Source organism: Macrobrachium rosenbergii, chromosome 36, assembly GCF_040412425.1.
Source record: "Macrobrachium rosenbergii isolate ZJJX-2024 chromosome 36, ASM4041242v1, whole genome shotgun sequence".
NCBI lineage: Eukaryota > Metazoa > Arthropoda > Malacostraca > Decapoda > Palaemonidae > Macrobrachium > Macrobrachium rosenbergii.
Window position 1 is genome coordinate 12,605,355 of NC_089776.1, and position 20,374 is coordinate 12,625,728.

The window sequence follows — 20,374 nt, forward strand, 5'->3', positions numbered from 1 at the left end:
TAAAACAAAAAGTTAACGAAATTCACAAAACTAATAAAAAGGCTTGGTCGATCTAAAAGAAAACGGATGAAAAAAGCAAAAAGTAAATTACATAACTATTAAAATGGAGCTTGGTCGATTTACAAGGATATATTTTACTTCATAATATGCGATTACGTGACCATTTGAAAACGACAGTGGAAAATGAGAATTATGGGAAGTAGATGACCTTTCTTGAAAGTTCTTGGCAACATCCAGGTCACTGCTAAATATAAAAAACAGTTTCACCCCCCCCCAAAATAACATTTCAGCATCCCTGGACTTCCAAAAACTAAAAAAAGTAAAGTATCAAGTTCCAAACTGAGACAGAAATTACAATATATCAATAATTCTGTCATTCTTCCCATGTTCAACTCTGTTCCACATTTGAGTATGTGTTGGTTAATAATGGCCTGACATAATAACGCAGTAACAATATGATATAATTGAGGATATCAAGCAAGCAGGTGCCAACAGCCCAAAAGGCAGGGCAATAATAGTAATCACCTCTGTTCGTTACCAAATGATCCGATACTATAATTGGCTTTGGGACAAACGACATCAGGCTTTCTATGTATATATATAGCCTCTCTCTCTCTCTCTCTCTCTCTCTCTCTCTCTCTCTCTCTCTCTCTCTCTCTCTCTCTCTATATATATATATATATATATATATATATATATATATATATATATATATATATATATATATATATATATATATATATATATATATATATATATATATATATAAACATGAAGCTACAAATATCTCCGATCAAAATTACGCTACCTCAAGGAATATCTAAGATGGAAATTATCACCGAAGGGAATTTATAAGTGACAAATGGATTGGTACTATATATATATATATATATATATATATATATATATATATATATATAATGACGCCGCCCACAGGCTGGGGAAAAAACTAGAAAAAGAAAACGTAAATGGAAAGAATCTTGAATAACTTTTCCTTCTTCCTGAGTGGCTTGCCTGAAGAGAAAAAGAAGTATAGACTTATTCATATAGTCTTGTTAAAAACATAGTATCGGCGAACCGTGCCATTAACTTCAATAGAAATTGCATAAGAGAAAAATTGCCTAAACGGCATATCTCTTTCTAAATATATATATATATATATATATATATATATATATATATATATATATATATATATTTCATACATATATACACAATATATATATATATATATATATATATATATATATATATATATATATATATATATACTGTATATATAATCAGCATCCCCACTGACACCATCAGTAATCATTTTTGCTAAAGGTAATTTGGGATGTCGTTGTTCCATAATGAAGAAAAATCGTTACACTAAAAGCTGTCATGTCCTGTTTTCAGACAGAGGGAACCTCCTCCTTTGAAATGAGCAGTAACAGCACATATCGGAAAACTAAAATGGTAATAATGAAAAGGCCTCACCTGCATATCAAGGAATTGAAAAGTACGGCTTCAATCGTCCAAAACCAGTCTTTCTTCTTCTTTTCTTTTTCTTTTAACGTGCTTTTATTCCCATTTTTGTATGGGGTAAGCACGATGCCTTCTTTTGAAGGACTTTTGATTTGGCTTTGGGGGTAGACCTGTGGTCTCGAACATCGCTTAGACCCCGGTACGTATGTTTCATATCATACCAGACCCAACGCCCTTTCTTCCCAGCAGCGAGAAGTTATTGCGCGGGTATGGCGAGCGTTCGAGACGTGTGAGATGTTTGTTATGTTTTTAGAAGGTGTTGTAGTGGCTTTGTTTTGTGTGTGTATTTAGTCTGTAACATCCATTTGCTTTTAAGCAAACCTATCCGTTGATTACATATATAATCTCGGGATGTCTACACGGATAGCAAAGTGTCTGCCTCTCTGATCAGCCGGCTTGCGGGATTGAACCCGCGCTACAGACCTCTACGAAGTCCGAAGCTGCTGCTGTAACCGACTGAGCCATCGAGGCTCTCAATCGTCCAAAACCAGTATAGCTATCAAAAACAAATATGTTCCCTTACGCTGCTTGACCACTGCGAAAATTGCTTTTATTAGTCTTATCAAAAAGAGCGAATTCTCCAGGATTTCCGTAAGAAGACTGACCGTAAACATGGAACAATTTGAAGGATATTTTATTGGCTTCCCAGATCCTAAAATACACCAGGATCTAACAGGGCACAAAAGAAGTTTCCCAACGCTGCGGGAATAGTGATTCAGCCCCATTTATTTCAGCTCTTTACAGTATATAAAGAACACTCATAAAAAGCAGATTTCCTCAGAAAGTCATTCAGGTGTCAAAGGACAATAATACTATGCATTCGACTGGAATATAGAATTATGCCAAAGGTCAATCGCTGGAACCTATGGGGTCATTCAACGCTGAAAGGGAAACTGAAATAAAAAGGTTTTAAAGGTGTAACAAGAGGAAAACCTTGCAGTTGCACTATGAAACAATTGTAAGAAGGGGGTGGAAAGTAACATGGAAGAAAGAGAAATATCAACAGAGCTACAGCAAAAGGAATGAAAGGGGCTGCAGCTAGGGGCCGAAGGGACGCCGCAAAGAACCTTGAGTAATGCTTGCAGCACACCGCGTGGAGTGATTATGATTTCTGCCAACGATTCACGAAGCGACCTCAGAACAGTGATTTTATTATACATCTTAAAATAACGCTCATTGAACAAAAGGAGAAACCGTAGGAGCAGAGAGAGAGAGAGAGAGAGAGAGAGAGAGAGAGAGAGAGAGAGAGAGAGAGAGAGAGATCGCACAAACAAGATTTACCGAGAAATTCAATCAGGTGTTGACGTGAGACTCTAGAAGTACAAAACTTCTCTTATTAGATTCCGTCTGAAAACCGAAATTAATATCCTGATTCAATAACGCAAATTAATAATCACTGAAGAGATACGATAGTAAATCTCCGCGTGTCTGGTTTTAATTATACAAGATGGTTTTTGGTCCTCGGTCCACAAACAGTGAACTGTGACAAATAATCAGATAATTCTGCACCACATTACAAACTGGCGATGTTAGTTAGTTTGATGTAAACATCAAAATTTTGAATAATTAAATACAAACAAAAGCAGGCCTCATTCTGCACATTATATCGCCAATTGCAAAATCGGTGATCATTGTTTTTATCAACTGTGAATCAAGATCATTTTCAGTGATTCCTTTGATTCCTTGAGCTGTATTTATTAATGTGGTAATGAAACTGATACGCTAGTGTCCTATAAAATTAAATGAACACCATTTGATCTAAATGAAATCACTAATCCTATACAATGTGAAATTATGCTTCTAATTTCTTTCCCTATTAAGCTTACCTTACACATACAATATTATTTTTATAATTATTCATGAGTGGGAAATTATTATAAAAAAAAAAATATATTAGACTCTGTTATAGTGAGCACACACACACATATATATATATGTGTGTATGTACTATAAATATACTAAATATATATATATATATATATATATATATATATATATATATATATATATATGTGTGTGTGTGTGTGTGTATCTATTTATGTATGTATATACATATTTATACACCCTTTCGGATAAATTACTGTTAAGATTACCAATGACTCTAAAATATCTTAAGCAGTCCCTAACAGATAGAAAAGTGCGGAAGTGAGTTAGAACAAGATAAATTTTCAAAAGCAAAACATTCACATATGGAAACTCCACCTCTGATGGGACTTGCTTTTAAATCCTGTAACAAGAATCTCGATAAAGCAGCAAAATCTCAACCTCTCAATTATCCGCGCTCTTTCTCGTCCTACCTTTAATGCAGTGCTTTCGAAAAAAACTTTCTTTTCAAAGCTTTCTTTTTTAACAAATTTTTTCGTTGCAGAATGAGCTCTCCCGTAGCCCTAATCAGAAACTCGTACGGAATCAAATGTACAGTGCATTCCACATTTCTTTTCTAAAGTCTAATTAGTCATATGGGTAATTTTAAGTTTTATGATACGGTCATTTCTTTAATTTTTAAGTCTTTTGATAAAGGAAAAACAGTGATGGTTGTACAGGGAGAAGGAATCGAATTATGAGCTTGTTAGATAAACTGAGCGATAGATAGATAGATAGATAGATAGATAGAGATAGATAGATAGATAGATAGATAGATAGATAGAGATAGTCGGTTATTTCTTTTTCCTTCTCTTATTGAAAATTATTCTTCTTCATTTCAGTTAGTCTACGACTTCAAACTCTCAAACTTCTACCATATTCATCAAAAACTCTTATGCTAAGCGAGCACTGCAAAGTAAAAAATCTAGCAAGCCCTAGCTTTCTCTAGCGCGCCTACTCTAAAAGTGTTTGTACACTACAAAAAACCTGGTTTTATCTAGAGCTCACATAGAGTAGTGATAGATTAAATCTAGCGAGATTGTTCTGCCGTCTGTGTGTTCTAGTGTATTTGATAAGACATTCAGACAGGTATCAGAATTATTTGTGGTGTATTTAAACAAACAATTCTTGAATATGTCTAATCTAGTACAGATCTTTTATATATATATATAATATAATATATATATATATATATATATATATATATATATATATATATATATATATATATATATATAATTCACAAATATTAAGCCAGAAATTTCGTTTAATATCAAATTCACTATATCTCAGGAGTGACTTACACCCAGGGGGAATTATAAGTGATAAGTGCTTGATGAAGCACTTATCACTTATAGTTACCAATTCCCCTTGTTTGTAAGTTACTCCCCGGGTGTAGTGAATTTGTCATCAAACGAAATTGTGGGACGAAATTTCATATTCATATATGAATATATATATATATATATATATATATATATATATATATATATATATACATATATCATATATGAATATATATATATATATATTATATAAATATATAAACACTTAGGCGTTGTCGTTTCTAAATATATATCTTAATTAAAGTAAGTGACCATTCGATATTAATTTTCTCCTCAAACATTCGAGTATGCTGACAGGGGGGGAGGGGGCTGTAAGTCACAAGTTAATGTTTTTTGTCGTATGTAGGATACGGACAATTCAAATGTATACGATTTAAAACTACAGTTTTACTGACCTCGTTTATACAGATGGTTTCTTGCAGTCTAGTGCATCTAATCAAAGGATTTCCACGAACTATTCATCACGTCAGCTACCCCCTGGCCAGTTTTATTTTTATTTAATTCTTTTATTATTCATCTAACGCACACTGTACCACTTTCTTGCGATTTCAGATTCAGGGACTCATAATAACTCTCCTATTTCATTTACAGCAATTGCTTTCTTTTCCCTGTTACGGTAATCATTTAATGACACGTTCCACTGTTATGGGAAGCTTTCATAATGCTGTATCAGTAGCATTGTTTAACCATATCCTAATTATATTAAGAACTATCCCACTCGTATTTTTTTAGATGACATCCCCAGGCAACACCCCACTAGGGACAAGAAATATCTGTAAATGTGCTTAACTCTAAAGCAGTGAGGAACAGTGGCCATGCTCACGAGTACACTCAATCACTTGTTAAACTGAAACTGCCCTAGTTCGAGTTATTCTCGCTAGAGGGCTTTCGCATTTGTTTACGTTGTGTAGAGGGCTTTTTCCGGAGTTGATCTCGCTAAAAAGTCTACACTGTACACGTATGATTAAGAATGTATCGAATACATTAGTGCATATTATTTGCTCTGGTGTAATACACAAAACAAATAGCTGAATGTATTAATCAAATAGATTTTTTTGTGAGGAAATAAATACTTTTATAAGTTAGGAAAGAAGACTGCAGTTCTCATGGTGTTCAGACTTAAAATATTTATCTAAAAATACTCTTATTAACATTCATAAACGTGAAATTCATGAATATCGATAAACTAAGTATTAGTTTCCTCTCCTCATTATTTGTTTTTCACTTCGTAAAAAGAATCATGGAGAAAAGCAAAACTTGATGTTAACAGTTTTTTAATTTCACATTTCATTCTCCAATTCCTATGGTGATTTTCCACGCCTCCCTTTGTTGACACTTGATGGAAATACGAATCCAAAATTATTCTCACAAATTTTCTGAAAATGAAAAATAAATAAAGCACAAGAGAAATGAAGGATTCAGTCAAATGGAAATACTGGTTCTGCGTGACTTTTATTTTTCATGTTTCACGCAGCGACTTGTTAGGCAAAGTCAGCAATAACAATGTCGAGTGGGACGGAATAAAAACAGTAAAAAATGCGCCGAATCGAGTTTTCTGTACAGCTGCTGCAGCGTATAATCAAGGCCACCGAAAATAGATCTATCTTTCGGTGGTCTCGGTATAATGCCGTATGAGCCGCGCCCCATGAATCTTCAACCATCCTAAATCGTTGCCAGAAGCACGATTATGGCTAAATTTAACTTTAAATAAAGTAAAAACTCCTGGGGGGCTAGAGGGCTGCAAATTGGTATGTTTGATGATTGGAGGGTGGATGACCAACATACCAATTTGCAGCCCTCTAGCCTCAGCAGTTTTTAAGATCTGAGAGCGGACAGAAAACTGCAGACAGAAAAAGTGCGGACAGAATCAAGTGCGGACGGACAGACAAAGCGGCACAATAGTTCTCTTTTACAGAAAACTAAAAAGGAATATTTGATGATGAATTTTAAGTGATACACAGATAGGTAGTGTCTTTTTCCTTTAACCAACCAAACCTTTTAGTCTTTTATCTGTAGTTATCATTCTATGAATATATACTCTCCTATTTCCAGTCTCAGCAACAATTCTGCGAATGTATTGATAATTTTGGCATATATTACTCGCTCTTGAATGACACAAACTTCCAAAAATGTCAATATTTAGATCAAGAAGGAATTTATAGAAATGACGAAAGTAGAACAAAGCTTTTAAAACCAGGTTAAGAGAATAAAGATAACTTCTAATCATGCAAGTAGCAAGTAACTCCTACGTAAATATATGGGAATCTATATAATATATATATAAATATATATATATATATATATATATATATATGAATTATTTCTGGTCTTTTATACACACAAATATATACATATATAAATACATACATACATGCATGCATATATATATATATATATATATATATATATATATATACATATATATATATATGTACTATATGTAAAAATATATATACAGCCGATATATATATATATATATATATATATATATATATATATATATATATATATATATATATATGCACTTTCACTAAAGTCCAACGTAAAGTCCATTCGCCAGTTATTTAAAACTTGCATCAACAAAATTGCCCCTATAAAGTTAACGCAAGCAAAATTTCCCTTTAATAGAACGTACATTTCACTCCCCCAAAAATTCATATTATGCAAAACAGTTGTTTCCCGCTGAAATGTATTGTATTTATGTATGTTGGCGAGTGAGAGAATGCGTAGGATGCAGAAAAATACTCCTATGAAATTAAAATTCCAAAATATATTTGCACAATAAACATTTCGTTTTCATTTCCTGTACATAAGTTTGATTAACTTCCATCGTTAAGCGTTTGTCAGAAATGAGGAATGATGAATTCAGTATTATGTATCTCACTTATTGTAAATGTATATATATATATATATATATATATATATATATATATATATATATATATATATATATATATATATATATATATATATATATATGTATATGTATATACATATATATATTTATATATGTATATATATATTTATATATACATATATACATGCATATGCATATGTATATATATATATATATATATATATATATATATATATATATATATATATACACACACACATACATTTAGATACCTAAATAATTTTCGTAGCATCTTTATTCATTCGTTTTTTATACACCACTGAGAAGGGAAAACTTTCAATGACACAGCATGTATGTATATATATATATATATATATATATATATATATATATATATATATATATATATATATATATATATATGTGTGTGTGTGTGTGTGTGTGTGTGTGTGTGTGTGTATTCGGTAAAATGTCCATCGACTAAACATTTTCAGAATGAGATTTGTTTGAACTTTCCCCTTCTATATGACCGCAAAACTTTGTGGATATCTCTCCTCAATCGCATCAGTTAACGAAAGTCTGTTCTCCAATATTATTTCCTCGCGAAAATAAAGTACACGGCAAATTCTGGCGATGTGAAATCGACACGACTCAAGATTACAATAGTTGATGTTTTGAATAGCTGTTGTATTCGTTTTTTTTTTTTTTTTATTTGGTGCTCTTTCAAAGTGTTTGTCTCGAGTTTTCTATTTCTCTCTCTCCCTCTCTCTGTTTTAACATATTTATCTATCTATCTTTTTCTCCATTTTTGATTCTCGTTCTCTAAACATTCCTGAAGATACAGTTAATTTTATTATTATTATTATTATTATTATTATTATTATTATTATTATTATTATTATTATTATTATTATTGTTGTTGTTGTTCAGCAGATGAACCCTATTCATATGGAACAAGCCCGCGAGGGCCACCTACTTGAAATTCAAGCTTCCAAAGAATGTGATGGTCATCTGAAAGACGTAACAGAAGATAACAGGAAATAAAGAAAGAAGAGATCGGCTATTAGAAAAGAAAAAAATAAATGAACAAATTAATAAATAAGTAGATAAAAATGTGAGTAAATTATCAACACAGGTAACGGCGCTGGGGGGTGGGGGTGGGGAGGGGGTCCCTGAGGAATCTGCTGCCTCTGTGGAATTATATTGTGAATTCCACAGAGCGAAACGAAACTATGACGACAGGTGGGATCAAGTTTCTAAACTGACACAATGGGAGAAGATTAGAGTTCTCTGCCGATAACCTAACTTTACTAATAGTTAGCTTACCGAAGTACTGATTGGTTGGTTTGTGAAATTTAGGCTGCCAGGCCTAGCACTGGGGCACTTCCGGCCATTCACCGCCTGGGGCAGTGAAAAAAGGGATTTAGAGGGGTTGGACAGCGAGGTAAAGAGATCCAGAAAATAAAGGAGATGAAGTACAAGGCTCTCAAGATGTGAAAAGAGGGAGTTAGAGTGGTTGGACAGCGAAATAAAGTGATCTAGAAATTAAAGGAGAAGAAGTATAAGGTTCTAAAGATGGAACTGGAAGACAACCCCCACACTTGCACTAAGAAGCAATAGTTAGAGAGGCTGGACAGCAAGACTGAAGAAATGAAGTGGAAATAGAGGTAAAATAAAAGGCTAAACTGTGGCTGCAGCTATGGGCCGTAAGGACGCTGCAAACGCTCGCTTAGTATTGCCTACAGTGCACCAGGTCAAGTGCACAGCAGGCGCTACCTCCTACGTAGGACGTTTACCAAAGCAGAGATGCAAAAAAAAATATGAATTAAAAAAGTTAATTTACATTTTACGATACATCCAAAGTTATCATCAGGAAGGTTTTAGAAGTTTGGCAAATGACCCTTATTCCTACTACGAATACAGCGTTCGATCGCTTTCCGTCCCTTCTCCCAATCATGCTTCAAATGAGGCTCGTTCTGTCGCCATGATTCCCATTCTCGCATCTGATGAGACTTCGGATGAAAGGCAGGAGTGATTTCTGAGAGATTATGCGAGTCAAGGGTATCCTGGTTTCTGATTCGTATACACCGGAATCAATTCTTGATTTCATGACGGTTCGGTGTTCTCCACGATGCCCTCTTCAGCACACGGAATAAAGCTGATTTCAGTTTCTTACAAACTGATATCAGCTCTTGATTTCATGGTACGATTCTTTACTCCCCCACAATGTCTTCTTCAGCAAACGAAATACAGCTGATTTCTGCTGATTTCTGATTTATAGACACCGAAATCAATTTTTGATTTCGTTGTAGGATTCTTTACTCCCCACAATGTCTTCTTCAGCAAACGGAATACTGTTGATTTCTGGTGATTTCTGATTCATAAACACCGAAATCAATTTTTGATTTCGTTGTAGGATTCTTTACTCCCCACAATGTCTTCTTCAGCAAACGGAATACTGTTGATTTCTGCTGATTTCTGATTCGTAAACAGCGAAATCAATTCTTGATTTCATGGCACGATTCTTTACTCCCCGCAATGTCTTTTTTAGCAAACGGGATATAGGTGATTTCGGATTCGTACAAACCGAAATAAATTCTTGATTTCGTGGTACGATTCTTTATTCCCCACAATGCCTGTTTCAGCACGCGGAATGGGGCTGATTCCGGATTCGTATACACCGAAATCAATCCTTGATTTCATGGCACGATTCTTTACTTCCCATAATGCCTTATTTACCCCCACTAAATACACGTCCTGTAATGAACTCAAGGATATTATCAAGGAAGGGAAAATAGAAGACATAAAATTATCTCTCTCTCTCTCTCTCTCTCTCTCTCTCTCTCTCTCTCTCTCTCTCTCTCTCTTTTACGAGTATGGCGTTCTTCGGCTAACAGTGTCTTTTTGCTTTATCCTTGAGGCCTTCTTATTACGTAACCCCCGATTTGCATTCTCGCTTATACAACGAGTTTCAGAAGTGGGGCGGAACTGCCCTCTACTGCCAATAAGCTGTGGCTTACTGCTTTTACAACCCAGCTGTGTTATGAGAATGGTTATGGCGAATAATGGAATAGATTTTGACAACAAACTTTTCTGATTTTTTTTTTTTTTGCCAAAGGAGTATTGGATTTTACATTGTAAGAAAACATGTAATAAGGGTGTTGAAGTTTTCGGGTTACGATTGTAATTAGTTAAAAAGATTTAAATACAAGGCCTGGAAGGGAGGGATGTCTGGGTTTAAATCAAGAAAAAGGCCTTGATAATTAGATGTGCATGTCAAGGGTGAAAGTTAATTGGCAGCTTTTACAAAAATTGTCTAAGAAAAATAGTTCAATATATGTGATGAAAAGCTCGGCTACCTGCATAATCAAATCATAACACTGTCTTCCATACATATATATATATATATATATATATATATATATATATATATATATATATATATATATATATATATATATATATATATATATATATATATATATATATATATATATATATATATATATATATATATATATATATATATATATATATATATATATATATATATATATATATATATATATATATTTCCGTAATGTTAGAAAAATTGTCATCCATTTGCATCGCTGTCGAAAAGATAATGAGTATCATATTCATTATTTATATAAAATCATTTCAACATAACTGTTCAGTGGCTTTAATCATTAGTTAGAATCTTCATAATTGTCCAGGTATGACAAAATGTCTTCCATGTTGCAACAGATCACAATCTTGTTCTGAACAAGTCTTCATCAACCAATCACCGGTTTTACATTTCTCCTTTAAAAACAACCTGTTTCTTAAACTGATTAATGACAGTTAACTGCTTTCTTTTGACAGTGATTCTTTTGATTATCCTCAACTTCCATCGTGCTCAATTACTTGCTTATATTTATTTATTATCAAAGATGTTATTCATTATTTGAGCAGTATTCTACCAATTAGTTTATTCTTGTGGGTTACAATCAATAATGGCTGTCCTGCATTCTAAGTTACTAAATTTCGAGTACCTTTCTTATATCATGCGAAATCATAGAATTATGGCCGAAGGCCAAGCCTGGGACCTAGGAGGTCATTCAACCCTGAAAGGTAAATTGATAGTAGAAAGGTTTTAAAGCTGCACTATGAAACAACTGTTAGGAGAGGGTGGAAAGTAAAATGGAAGAAAGAGAATTTGAAAGGAAGTACAGTAAAAGGAATGAAAGGGTTCGCAGCTAGGGGGCCGAAGGGACGTTGCAAAGAAGCTTAAGTAATGCCTGCAGTGCACGGCAAGAGGTGCACTGACGGGACTACCCTCCTACGGGGCATACGAATCCAGGTCTGTATATAATCTTGATACGAATTATTTCCTGTCACTGCGTTTTTCAATTACATTTCACCCACTTCACGCCCACGAGTTACCTCTGCTAATCACGCCCACGAGTTGCCCTGGCTAATCACGCCGACGAGTTTCCCCTGGCTAAGTCTTTTATTGATATATATTTATATTTTCGTGGAAGACTTTCATTGAACTCCCTGTGATAATCAAAGCTTCTGCCCGAGTTATTCATTAAAGTTTTTACACTAATATGGCTTCTTCATTTAACCCTGGCAGCTATAAATATTCTAAACCTCTCTGAACTTGACTTTGATGCGGTTTTTTAGTGCGCGTGCTCACGCACAAACACGCACGCACACGGACAAACACACGCACACATATATATATGTGTATGAATATATATGTGTGCATATGTATATATGTACATTATATGTCCGCATATATACATTACATTACATATACATATACAGTGTATATATATATATATATATATACACGAGTATATATATATATATATATATATATATATATATATATATATAGATTTGTGTGTGCGTGTGTGTGGGAGTATAAAATATACATAAATACATACACACACACACACATATATATATATGCGTGTGTGTATGTATATAGCCTACACACATCACACCTCACAAACCTTATACGAACAGCATCCAACTCTGCAAAGTGAGAAACACCACAAACCCAAATCATCGAATAACTATACTCGATTATAGTGTCGGGAGCGAGAGAAACTTCCGTTTACGACCCGCCGTAAAGTGAACCAAATTTTCGTTATATATCTCTTTCAGCCGAGAGGTTATTGTGCTTCGCAGTCTTCAAATGCAAACATCTGGCGCTCTTTTTTTTTTTTTATAACTTCATATCGTAAAGCATTTATTCAGAGTGACCGTATTCTGGGTGTTTATAATTTTTCTCCTGTTTCCTTTTATTGCTATATATATATATATATATATATATATATATATATATATATATATATATATATATATATATATATATATATATATAATATATATATATATATATGTATATATATATATATATATATACAGTATATTCACCACAGAACCTTCGGTTTCTAATCAAGTCAACAGGGATGAAGGTGCCACCCCATACCCAAATCTCTGACTCCCAGCTGGCACTAAAGCCCCTTCACACAGTAACGGGCACTGTAGCTAAATGGTGCAGTGCTTAACTCGCTTTTGGTAGTTCCGGAGATTGTTCCTAACCTCCCTCCTACCAGTTGACCCACCTTTGAATGAGCAGCAGTGTCTGGTTGCACTCAAGAAAAAGAGAGTATTCTTGTATGTGTATGTGTAAGCGTGTGTTTGTGTGTGTATTAAAATGCATCCGCACTGCATAACTTGTCATAAACATGTCGGTAACATATCCCACACACGTCACAGATATGTTGAATACGCGTCTACGACTTATTGGCGGTTCTAACCAGAGCTTGGTGCGATTATCTATATTTCCCAAGGCTTCGTTCTCCACTTACGGTCGCCGACTTGTTTTCAATCTGTCTGTGACATGTACCCGATAAGTTGCCGACGTGTGTTTGGGACATGTTTAATGTACTGCGGACGCACCTTCGTATGTGGGCATGCGCCATCAGTAACGATCTGAGAGCGCAACGCAAACATTTTATCTCGCAAACAGTACTCGTTAAATTTACGACCGCGCGAAAATTCATGGCACGGAGAAGCCAGTGATCAAATATCGAAATAAACCGTTTGAAATAAACATTTGATGCTCCTTTTTAGGACTCTTCAGGACTCCTTACTTCCGCCTCGTTCCGCCTGATGGGTTGCACGGCCCATTCCCTTTAAGTGCCGGAGGTGGACTGGTTTTAACTGGCTTGAGAAAACAGTTTACTACTGAATTTCCAGGGTATAGTCACCGGCTTCACTTCCTGAGTCGTATTGATCTCGCATCAGCATCGTTATACAAGAAGGTTCGGGAGTAATTGTGATCCATTATAAGAATCTTCCGATTTATTTCTCATGCTGTCTTATCTAATAACAGAGGCCTTTCTTGTTTGGTCATTTTTATTAAACTTGAGGTCGCGAAGCTAGAAAATTTTGTACACTGAAAAGATTACAAAGTCCCGACTACTCCCAACGGAAATGTTCACTTTGCTTGGGATTACGAAATCCTGTTGGATTTTCCTTAGAATGTAGAATTCAGGCCAAAGGCCAAGAGCTTGGACCTAAGAGGTCATTCAGCGCTCAAACGGAAATCGACAGTGAAAAGGTTTGAAAGGTGTAACAAGAGGAAAACCTGGCGGTTGCACTATGAATCAATTGTTAGGAGAGACCTGAGGAAAGTAAGATGGAAGAAAGAGAATATGACCGGCGGTACAGTAAAAGGAATGAACGAGGTTGCAGCTAGGAGCCGAAGGGTCGCTGTAAAGAACCTTAAGTAATGCCTACAGTGCACCGCATGAGGTGCACTGACGGCACTGTCACCCTAAGGAGGTTGGATTTTCCTTGATTGTCGATAAACAGCACCGCCATCAAAAACTAATCGTTTGATTTTCTCCAAATTTTGGGAATCAAACTCGTTTCAGCTAAAACAAATTCTAACTGATGATGCATTATTCTGTTTAAACACCACCAAATTACCCCAGACAGATATTACAAATTTTAATATACATAATTACGTGCGTGCTATTTGCTATGCTTGATTTCTATTTATGAAAAGAACACAGTAATTGTCAGAATCTGTATCGAAATTTATATTCGTGTCTTGAGGTCTATGGAGAATCGTATACCGTTTATAAACACATTCCAGACCATTTGCACTCACCAGACATTGTCAGAAGACCAGGACCTTTAATATCTATGATAGTGTTCGGGTAAAATCTATCCTTCTTTAAAGGCGCGCCGTCAAATTCATACGCTTCTCAATAATGCAAGATGATTACTGTTGCAGATATCGCGTGTCTTACTCGCGCATGCGCCCGCCAAAATGTACGCACGTACTCACATAAGAGTTCAGCTGTCGTTATTTTTCAACCAAAAAAGAGATGTTTTCGTTCAAATTGGCTTTCAGAAGGCTTCTAGGTGTTCCCGTGGCTTGTAGAATGAACGAGATAGGGAGAGAATATACAATTTAGGCCGAAAGCCAAGCGTTGGGGACCTATGAGGTCATTCAGCGCTGAAAGGAAAATTGAAAGTAAAAGGTTTGAAAGGCGTAACAGAAGGAAAACCTCGCAGTTGCCATATGAAACTGTTAGGAGGGGGTGGAAAGTAAGAAGGAAGAAAGAATTCACATCTCTACTTTGTTACTGCGTAGTTTCATTTTCCGCCGAGTTTTACTGGTCTTTGACCTCGTGATCTGGGGCGTCGCAGTGAAAAAGGGTCCATTTTACGCAAATTAACTCTGTCACGGTGACGGCAAGGGTTAACCAGCGGCCTGGCTTCTAGAATATTCTTCCTCTCGTATTCAGACGCGAGGTGTGCTTTACTCAGCCTCTTTTGCGGCGTTCTTTAGAAATACGTGCGTCTGTTTTTTTTTTTTTTTTTTGAGAAATTCAGGCAACTTTTTCATTCTCTCTCTCTCTCTCTCTCTCTCTCTCTCTCTCTCTCTCTCCAATAATAACCGTAAAACTTTCACACTACTTAAAAAAAAATTTTTCTCTCTCTCTCTCTCTCTCTCTCTCTCTCTCTCTACCAATAATAACCGTAAAACTTTCACACTACTTAAAAATTTTTTTCTCTCTCTTCTCTCTTTCTCTCTCTCTCTCTCTCTTTCTCTCTCTCTCTCTCTCTCTCTCTCTCTCTCTCTCTCTCTCTCTCTCTCTCTCTCTCTCTCCAATAATAACCGTAAAACTTTTCACACTATTGAAAAATTTCTCTCTCTCTCTCTCTCTCTCTCTCTCTCTCTCTCTCTCTCTCTCTCTCTCTCTCTCTCTCTAAACTACTTACCTATAATAACCTTTAAACTTTTGACACTAATTTAAAATCTCTCTCTCTCTCTCTCTAAACTATTTACCTATAATAACCTTAAAACTTTTGACACTAATTTAAAATTCTCTCTCTCTCTCTAAACTATTTACTTGTGATAACCTTAAAACTTCTGACACTGATTTAAAATCTCTCTCTCTCTTTTTTTTTAAACTTTTCCCCCAATAATAACCTTAAACATTTTAAACTATTAACCTATAATAACCTTAAAACTTTTGACACTAATTTAAAATCGATGCCACAAGGTAAAACTCACACATGCAAAAGCACAGTAGTCAAAGCAAGAGGGGAAGAATTATGCCATCAAATACTGACTTCATTTTAATCTTTGAGAGAAGTCACGGCATTTGGCTGATTATGAATCAAGAGCTTCAAATACTTTGGAAAACGAAAATCAAAACTAAAAGCATCACCTCGAGACACTTGACCTAAAAATCTCTGAAAAGCAGTTTTCTGATCTCCAAGGATACTTTTGTAAGTCGGAAAGGAAGCTTCAAATTCTGCTCTCCAAAGCGTAGGACCAGGTTAAAAAAAACTACAGGCCTCGTAGAGGAGGTAGTGCCGTCAGTGCACCTCACGCGGTGCACCGTAGGCTTTAATTAAGGTTCGGTGCAGCGTCCCTTCGGCTCCTAGCTGCAACCCCTTTCATTCCTATTTCTGTACCTCCGTTCATGTTCTCTTCCTTCCATCTTACTTTCCACCATCTCCTAAAAATTGTTTCATGATGCAAGTGCGAGGTTTCCTCCTGTTACACCTTTGAAAACTTTTTACTCTCAATTTCCCTACAGGGAACAAGTAACAGAGCAAGTGTTTGTTCGCTCTAACCAGTGAATTTACATGAAAATAACAGAGTTGCATCGAATACGCAATCACACTAACTTCTCGGCCATCGACTGGATCCATAATTGATTTTTACTGTTATTTATCGCTGCTGGTAATACACTAATGCGCTCATTTACACAATGTTTCGCAGATACATAGAGCGTATGACGAGGGCCGTTTCTGTGTATATAATTTTATAAATACAATAGTGTAGAAATGAGTTTAACCTACTAATGGATTGTAACGCAAACGGAACGTGCTAAGTATGAAAGGGGCATTGTATAAATGGCCGGGAATATTGTTTGTGACTGATTGACACTTACCGGAATAACTTCAGGGAAACTTTTGTCTGGTCACTCCTGGATTATTTTTTTTTTATGAAATGGACCTAGTTGAGAATGAACTACATATCGTAATATGGTTCTTGTACTGGCAACTAAAAGATAAGTCGGCTCGAGTATTTACCGATAAGCATTCGCGGAAATAGTCAGAGGGCTGACAAAAAAAAAAACTGTTTTAGGCGTGGAGTGATAAAACTATACGATTATTTTACCTCTCTTTAAACTGATTTAGAATTATGCGTGAGAAATTTATTTGAGGAAGCAACTATTTTGTTAAGGCTAAGTTGTCTTTTATTTTTATTTTCAAGATTAGGAATTGGGGAACGGAATTAGAAGAGAATTTTAGGAACAAAACACTAATGTATATAGTCAAATGCTAGAATGGCTTGATTACATTTTGTCATGTACACATACATGCATACATACATAAACTTATATGCATGCACACACACGCACACATACATACATATATACATGTATGTATCATTATGTATATATATATATACAGTAATGTACGTATATATGTATAATCGTCCTCAGAGAAAAGTTCAACCCCATAATTCTTTACATGACTAGTATATCCTTACCTGCCAAACATCGCTGGGCAAATCAGAAAACAAAAGTATCTGCCATTCATACATTAAAGTTCTGAAAGTTCTACGCGGATGTATCAGCATACGAACAGGCGATATTTAACTCTACGGTTACTTTCGTAAGTTTTTGAGTAAGCTTTTCTTCTCGAAATTACAAAAAAAGCAACTGAATCAAAACGCTGACAAAAAAAAAAAGAAAAAACTTTCCATCAGTAGAAATGTCACCCCAAAGCACTAAATTTATAAATAGCTCTTTTTGCTATTCTCTACTCGTTGTTTTCTCTGTTCATTGTGAGGAGAAATCAGCTTATCTAATCTCCGACCCTCCCGTTCAGACAAGAACCGATAACGATAGTGTTAGCCCCTCACCATACTATTTCCTGGTGTAGGAGGTTCAGTCTTGGCTGTGATGTTTTATTGCAGTATAGTGTCCAGGATTTCACAGAGTGATAGTGAATTTTACCCTCTTCTACAATGAGATATATCGGAATAGTTCTACTGCTCGCGTCACTAATGCGTGAAATATTGTGAGGATTGTGCCAATCCCTCGTTGCGGGGTTTGTAACATATCTCACTGCACTATACGCTCTTCATTTCGTTAGTGAATATTTCACGATGAGGAAACTGGCTCGCGGGATACTAATCCTTCTTGCAACCCTTGTTACGGGAAGTCTGACACTCTGGTTCCTGTTTCTGCAACCCTCTCGTATGGTAAGGTTGCTCGTTGATTTTCTGGATATTCAGATCTTAATTCTTTTTTCCTCCCCCCCAAGACTTTATGTCAATATTCGCAGGTGGATTTTATCAAAGGTTTTACAGTTTTTAGAATGTTATTTACTTTCCTCCCTCCCATGGTCGAGTCGGTATCAAGTATGCATGACGGGAAATGATGTGGTACATAATGTCATTCACATTTTATGTATTCACTGACTTTCCTTACAAAAGTTATGAAGGCGTTCTCGTTTATTATAAATGTGCTCTTTTCTTTCTCTCTCTCTCTCTCTCTCTCTCTCTCTCTCTCTCTCTCTCTCTCTCTCTCTCTCTCTCTCTCTCTATATATATATATATATATATATATATATATATATATATATATATATATATATATATATATATATATATATATATATATATAACGATCCTTCTATATTCCTCTCTCTCTCTCTCTCTCTCTCTCTCTCTCTACTCTTCCCTTACCTACAGCAAAGCTGAAAACACCCAAGTTAAAAACCCAGAACACGAACTGAACAAAAATGAGAACCAATTAAAACGGGGGTAAAAATCGTACTGTTAATTCAACACACATGAAATATTCGCATTGGCAAGAAAATCATAACGAAAAGAAAACACCGCCAGCGAATGAATAAATATTAATAATTGGTGACATCTTGCAGAAAATATTACATCCGTCGGTAAACATATTCAATATATTTTTACAGTAAAAATGTTCAATTCGATGTTTTACGTTTGAGCATTTTTCAGTCGGCTTGCAGAAGAGATAAACAAAAATCCAAGTTTTTTGTTTGTATTACATCACTCGGTAAACATATCCAATATATTTTTACGGTAAATATATTCAATTCGATGTTTTACGTTTTAGCATTTTTCAGTCGGCTTGCATAAAAAAAAAACATCTTTTTATGTTGGACTTTTGGCAATGAAGGTCAATAAGGTGAAAAACTAACAGTAGGTTGTACCCTCGAGGTCACAAAACTCACATAAATGTAAGAATGTGAACTTTGACCTGGGCAAACAAGCATGGGGAAAGTTAATGATGACCAGGTGAGCAACCCAGGTGAGTCTGTTTTGAAAGCATAGTACCTTTGCAGTGAAAAGTGAAATAATATATTTTTATAATTTCTCGCAAGGAAATTCAAGCAAACAACTAAAAGCTATACAAAAGTTTAAATAAAAAGCAGAGAAAGAGTAAACAAATAAAAGCAAAATTAGAATGTAAATAATGAAGTCATTTAGTGTACTGAAACATACTCATCAGTATTATCTGATGTCCACATTCAAGAAACCACGCCGAGTCGCACGGAAACAATATTCTTATAAAATTGGCTTAATACTTTGAGTTTTTTTATTGAACGAGGCAGATAACAGCCCAGGTAACGCGTTACTAACTGACATAGATTATAATCAAAACCATTTTTTAGCTTCAAGTATCTTACCAGCCAAAGAGGTCTTGTTTCATATATTCTATTTTCCTCGGTAACATTTTAGTGGAACTGCTATTGCATGAACCATGCCATGAATGTTCCTTTCTTTAAAAAAAATACAATTCCGTGAAAGATACGAGAGCCCTTACAATTTTAACTGCAACAACATACATACAGACAATTAACATTACCATTATTATCTCAATAACCATTATCGCTTTCTCCCTAATTGTTAGTATTTTTATTTACAGTGAAATTCATCTTGACGAATAAATGACCCGCAATTACCATCGCTGACTATTAAAAATCTTTCCGTTGAACAAATTACTATTCACTCCTTTGTGGAAGAACTTGCACTGAACGATACTGCTTTTGATAACGTAAAGGTTCTTATTAGCATTTTTACATTAGAAACACAATGACGAGTTTTCCCCGTGGGGAAAGGGAGTCAAATTTGGTTCAAAGCATCCATTAGGTTTTTGTCGTGCTTCTTTGTGTAAGAATGTTCAAAAGGGAACGGGGAGCG

The 20,374-nt window shown here is 35.1% G+C and overlaps 1 protein-coding gene and 1 long non-coding RNA gene across 6 annotated transcripts in view; one reads left to right on the forward strand and one right to left on the reverse strand.

The window, feature by feature from the left end:
• Positions 1-20,374, reverse strand: part of LOC136856627 (uncharacterized) — a 133,899-nt gene that overhangs the window by 73,343 nt on the left and 40,182 nt on the right. The gene's annotated exons all lie outside the window — the stretch shown is intronic.
• The window catches only part of LOC136856626 (lactosylceramide 4-alpha-galactosyltransferase-like), a 37,702-nt gene continuing 35,370 nt past the window's right edge, over positions 18,043-20,374 (forward strand). Inside the window, 1 exon segment of the mRNA XM_067134573.1 lies at positions 18,043-18,397. Within this exon segment, the coding sequence (XP_066990674.1) occupies positions 18,302-18,397 (96 nt within the window). The 5' untranslated portion in view covers positions 18,043-18,301.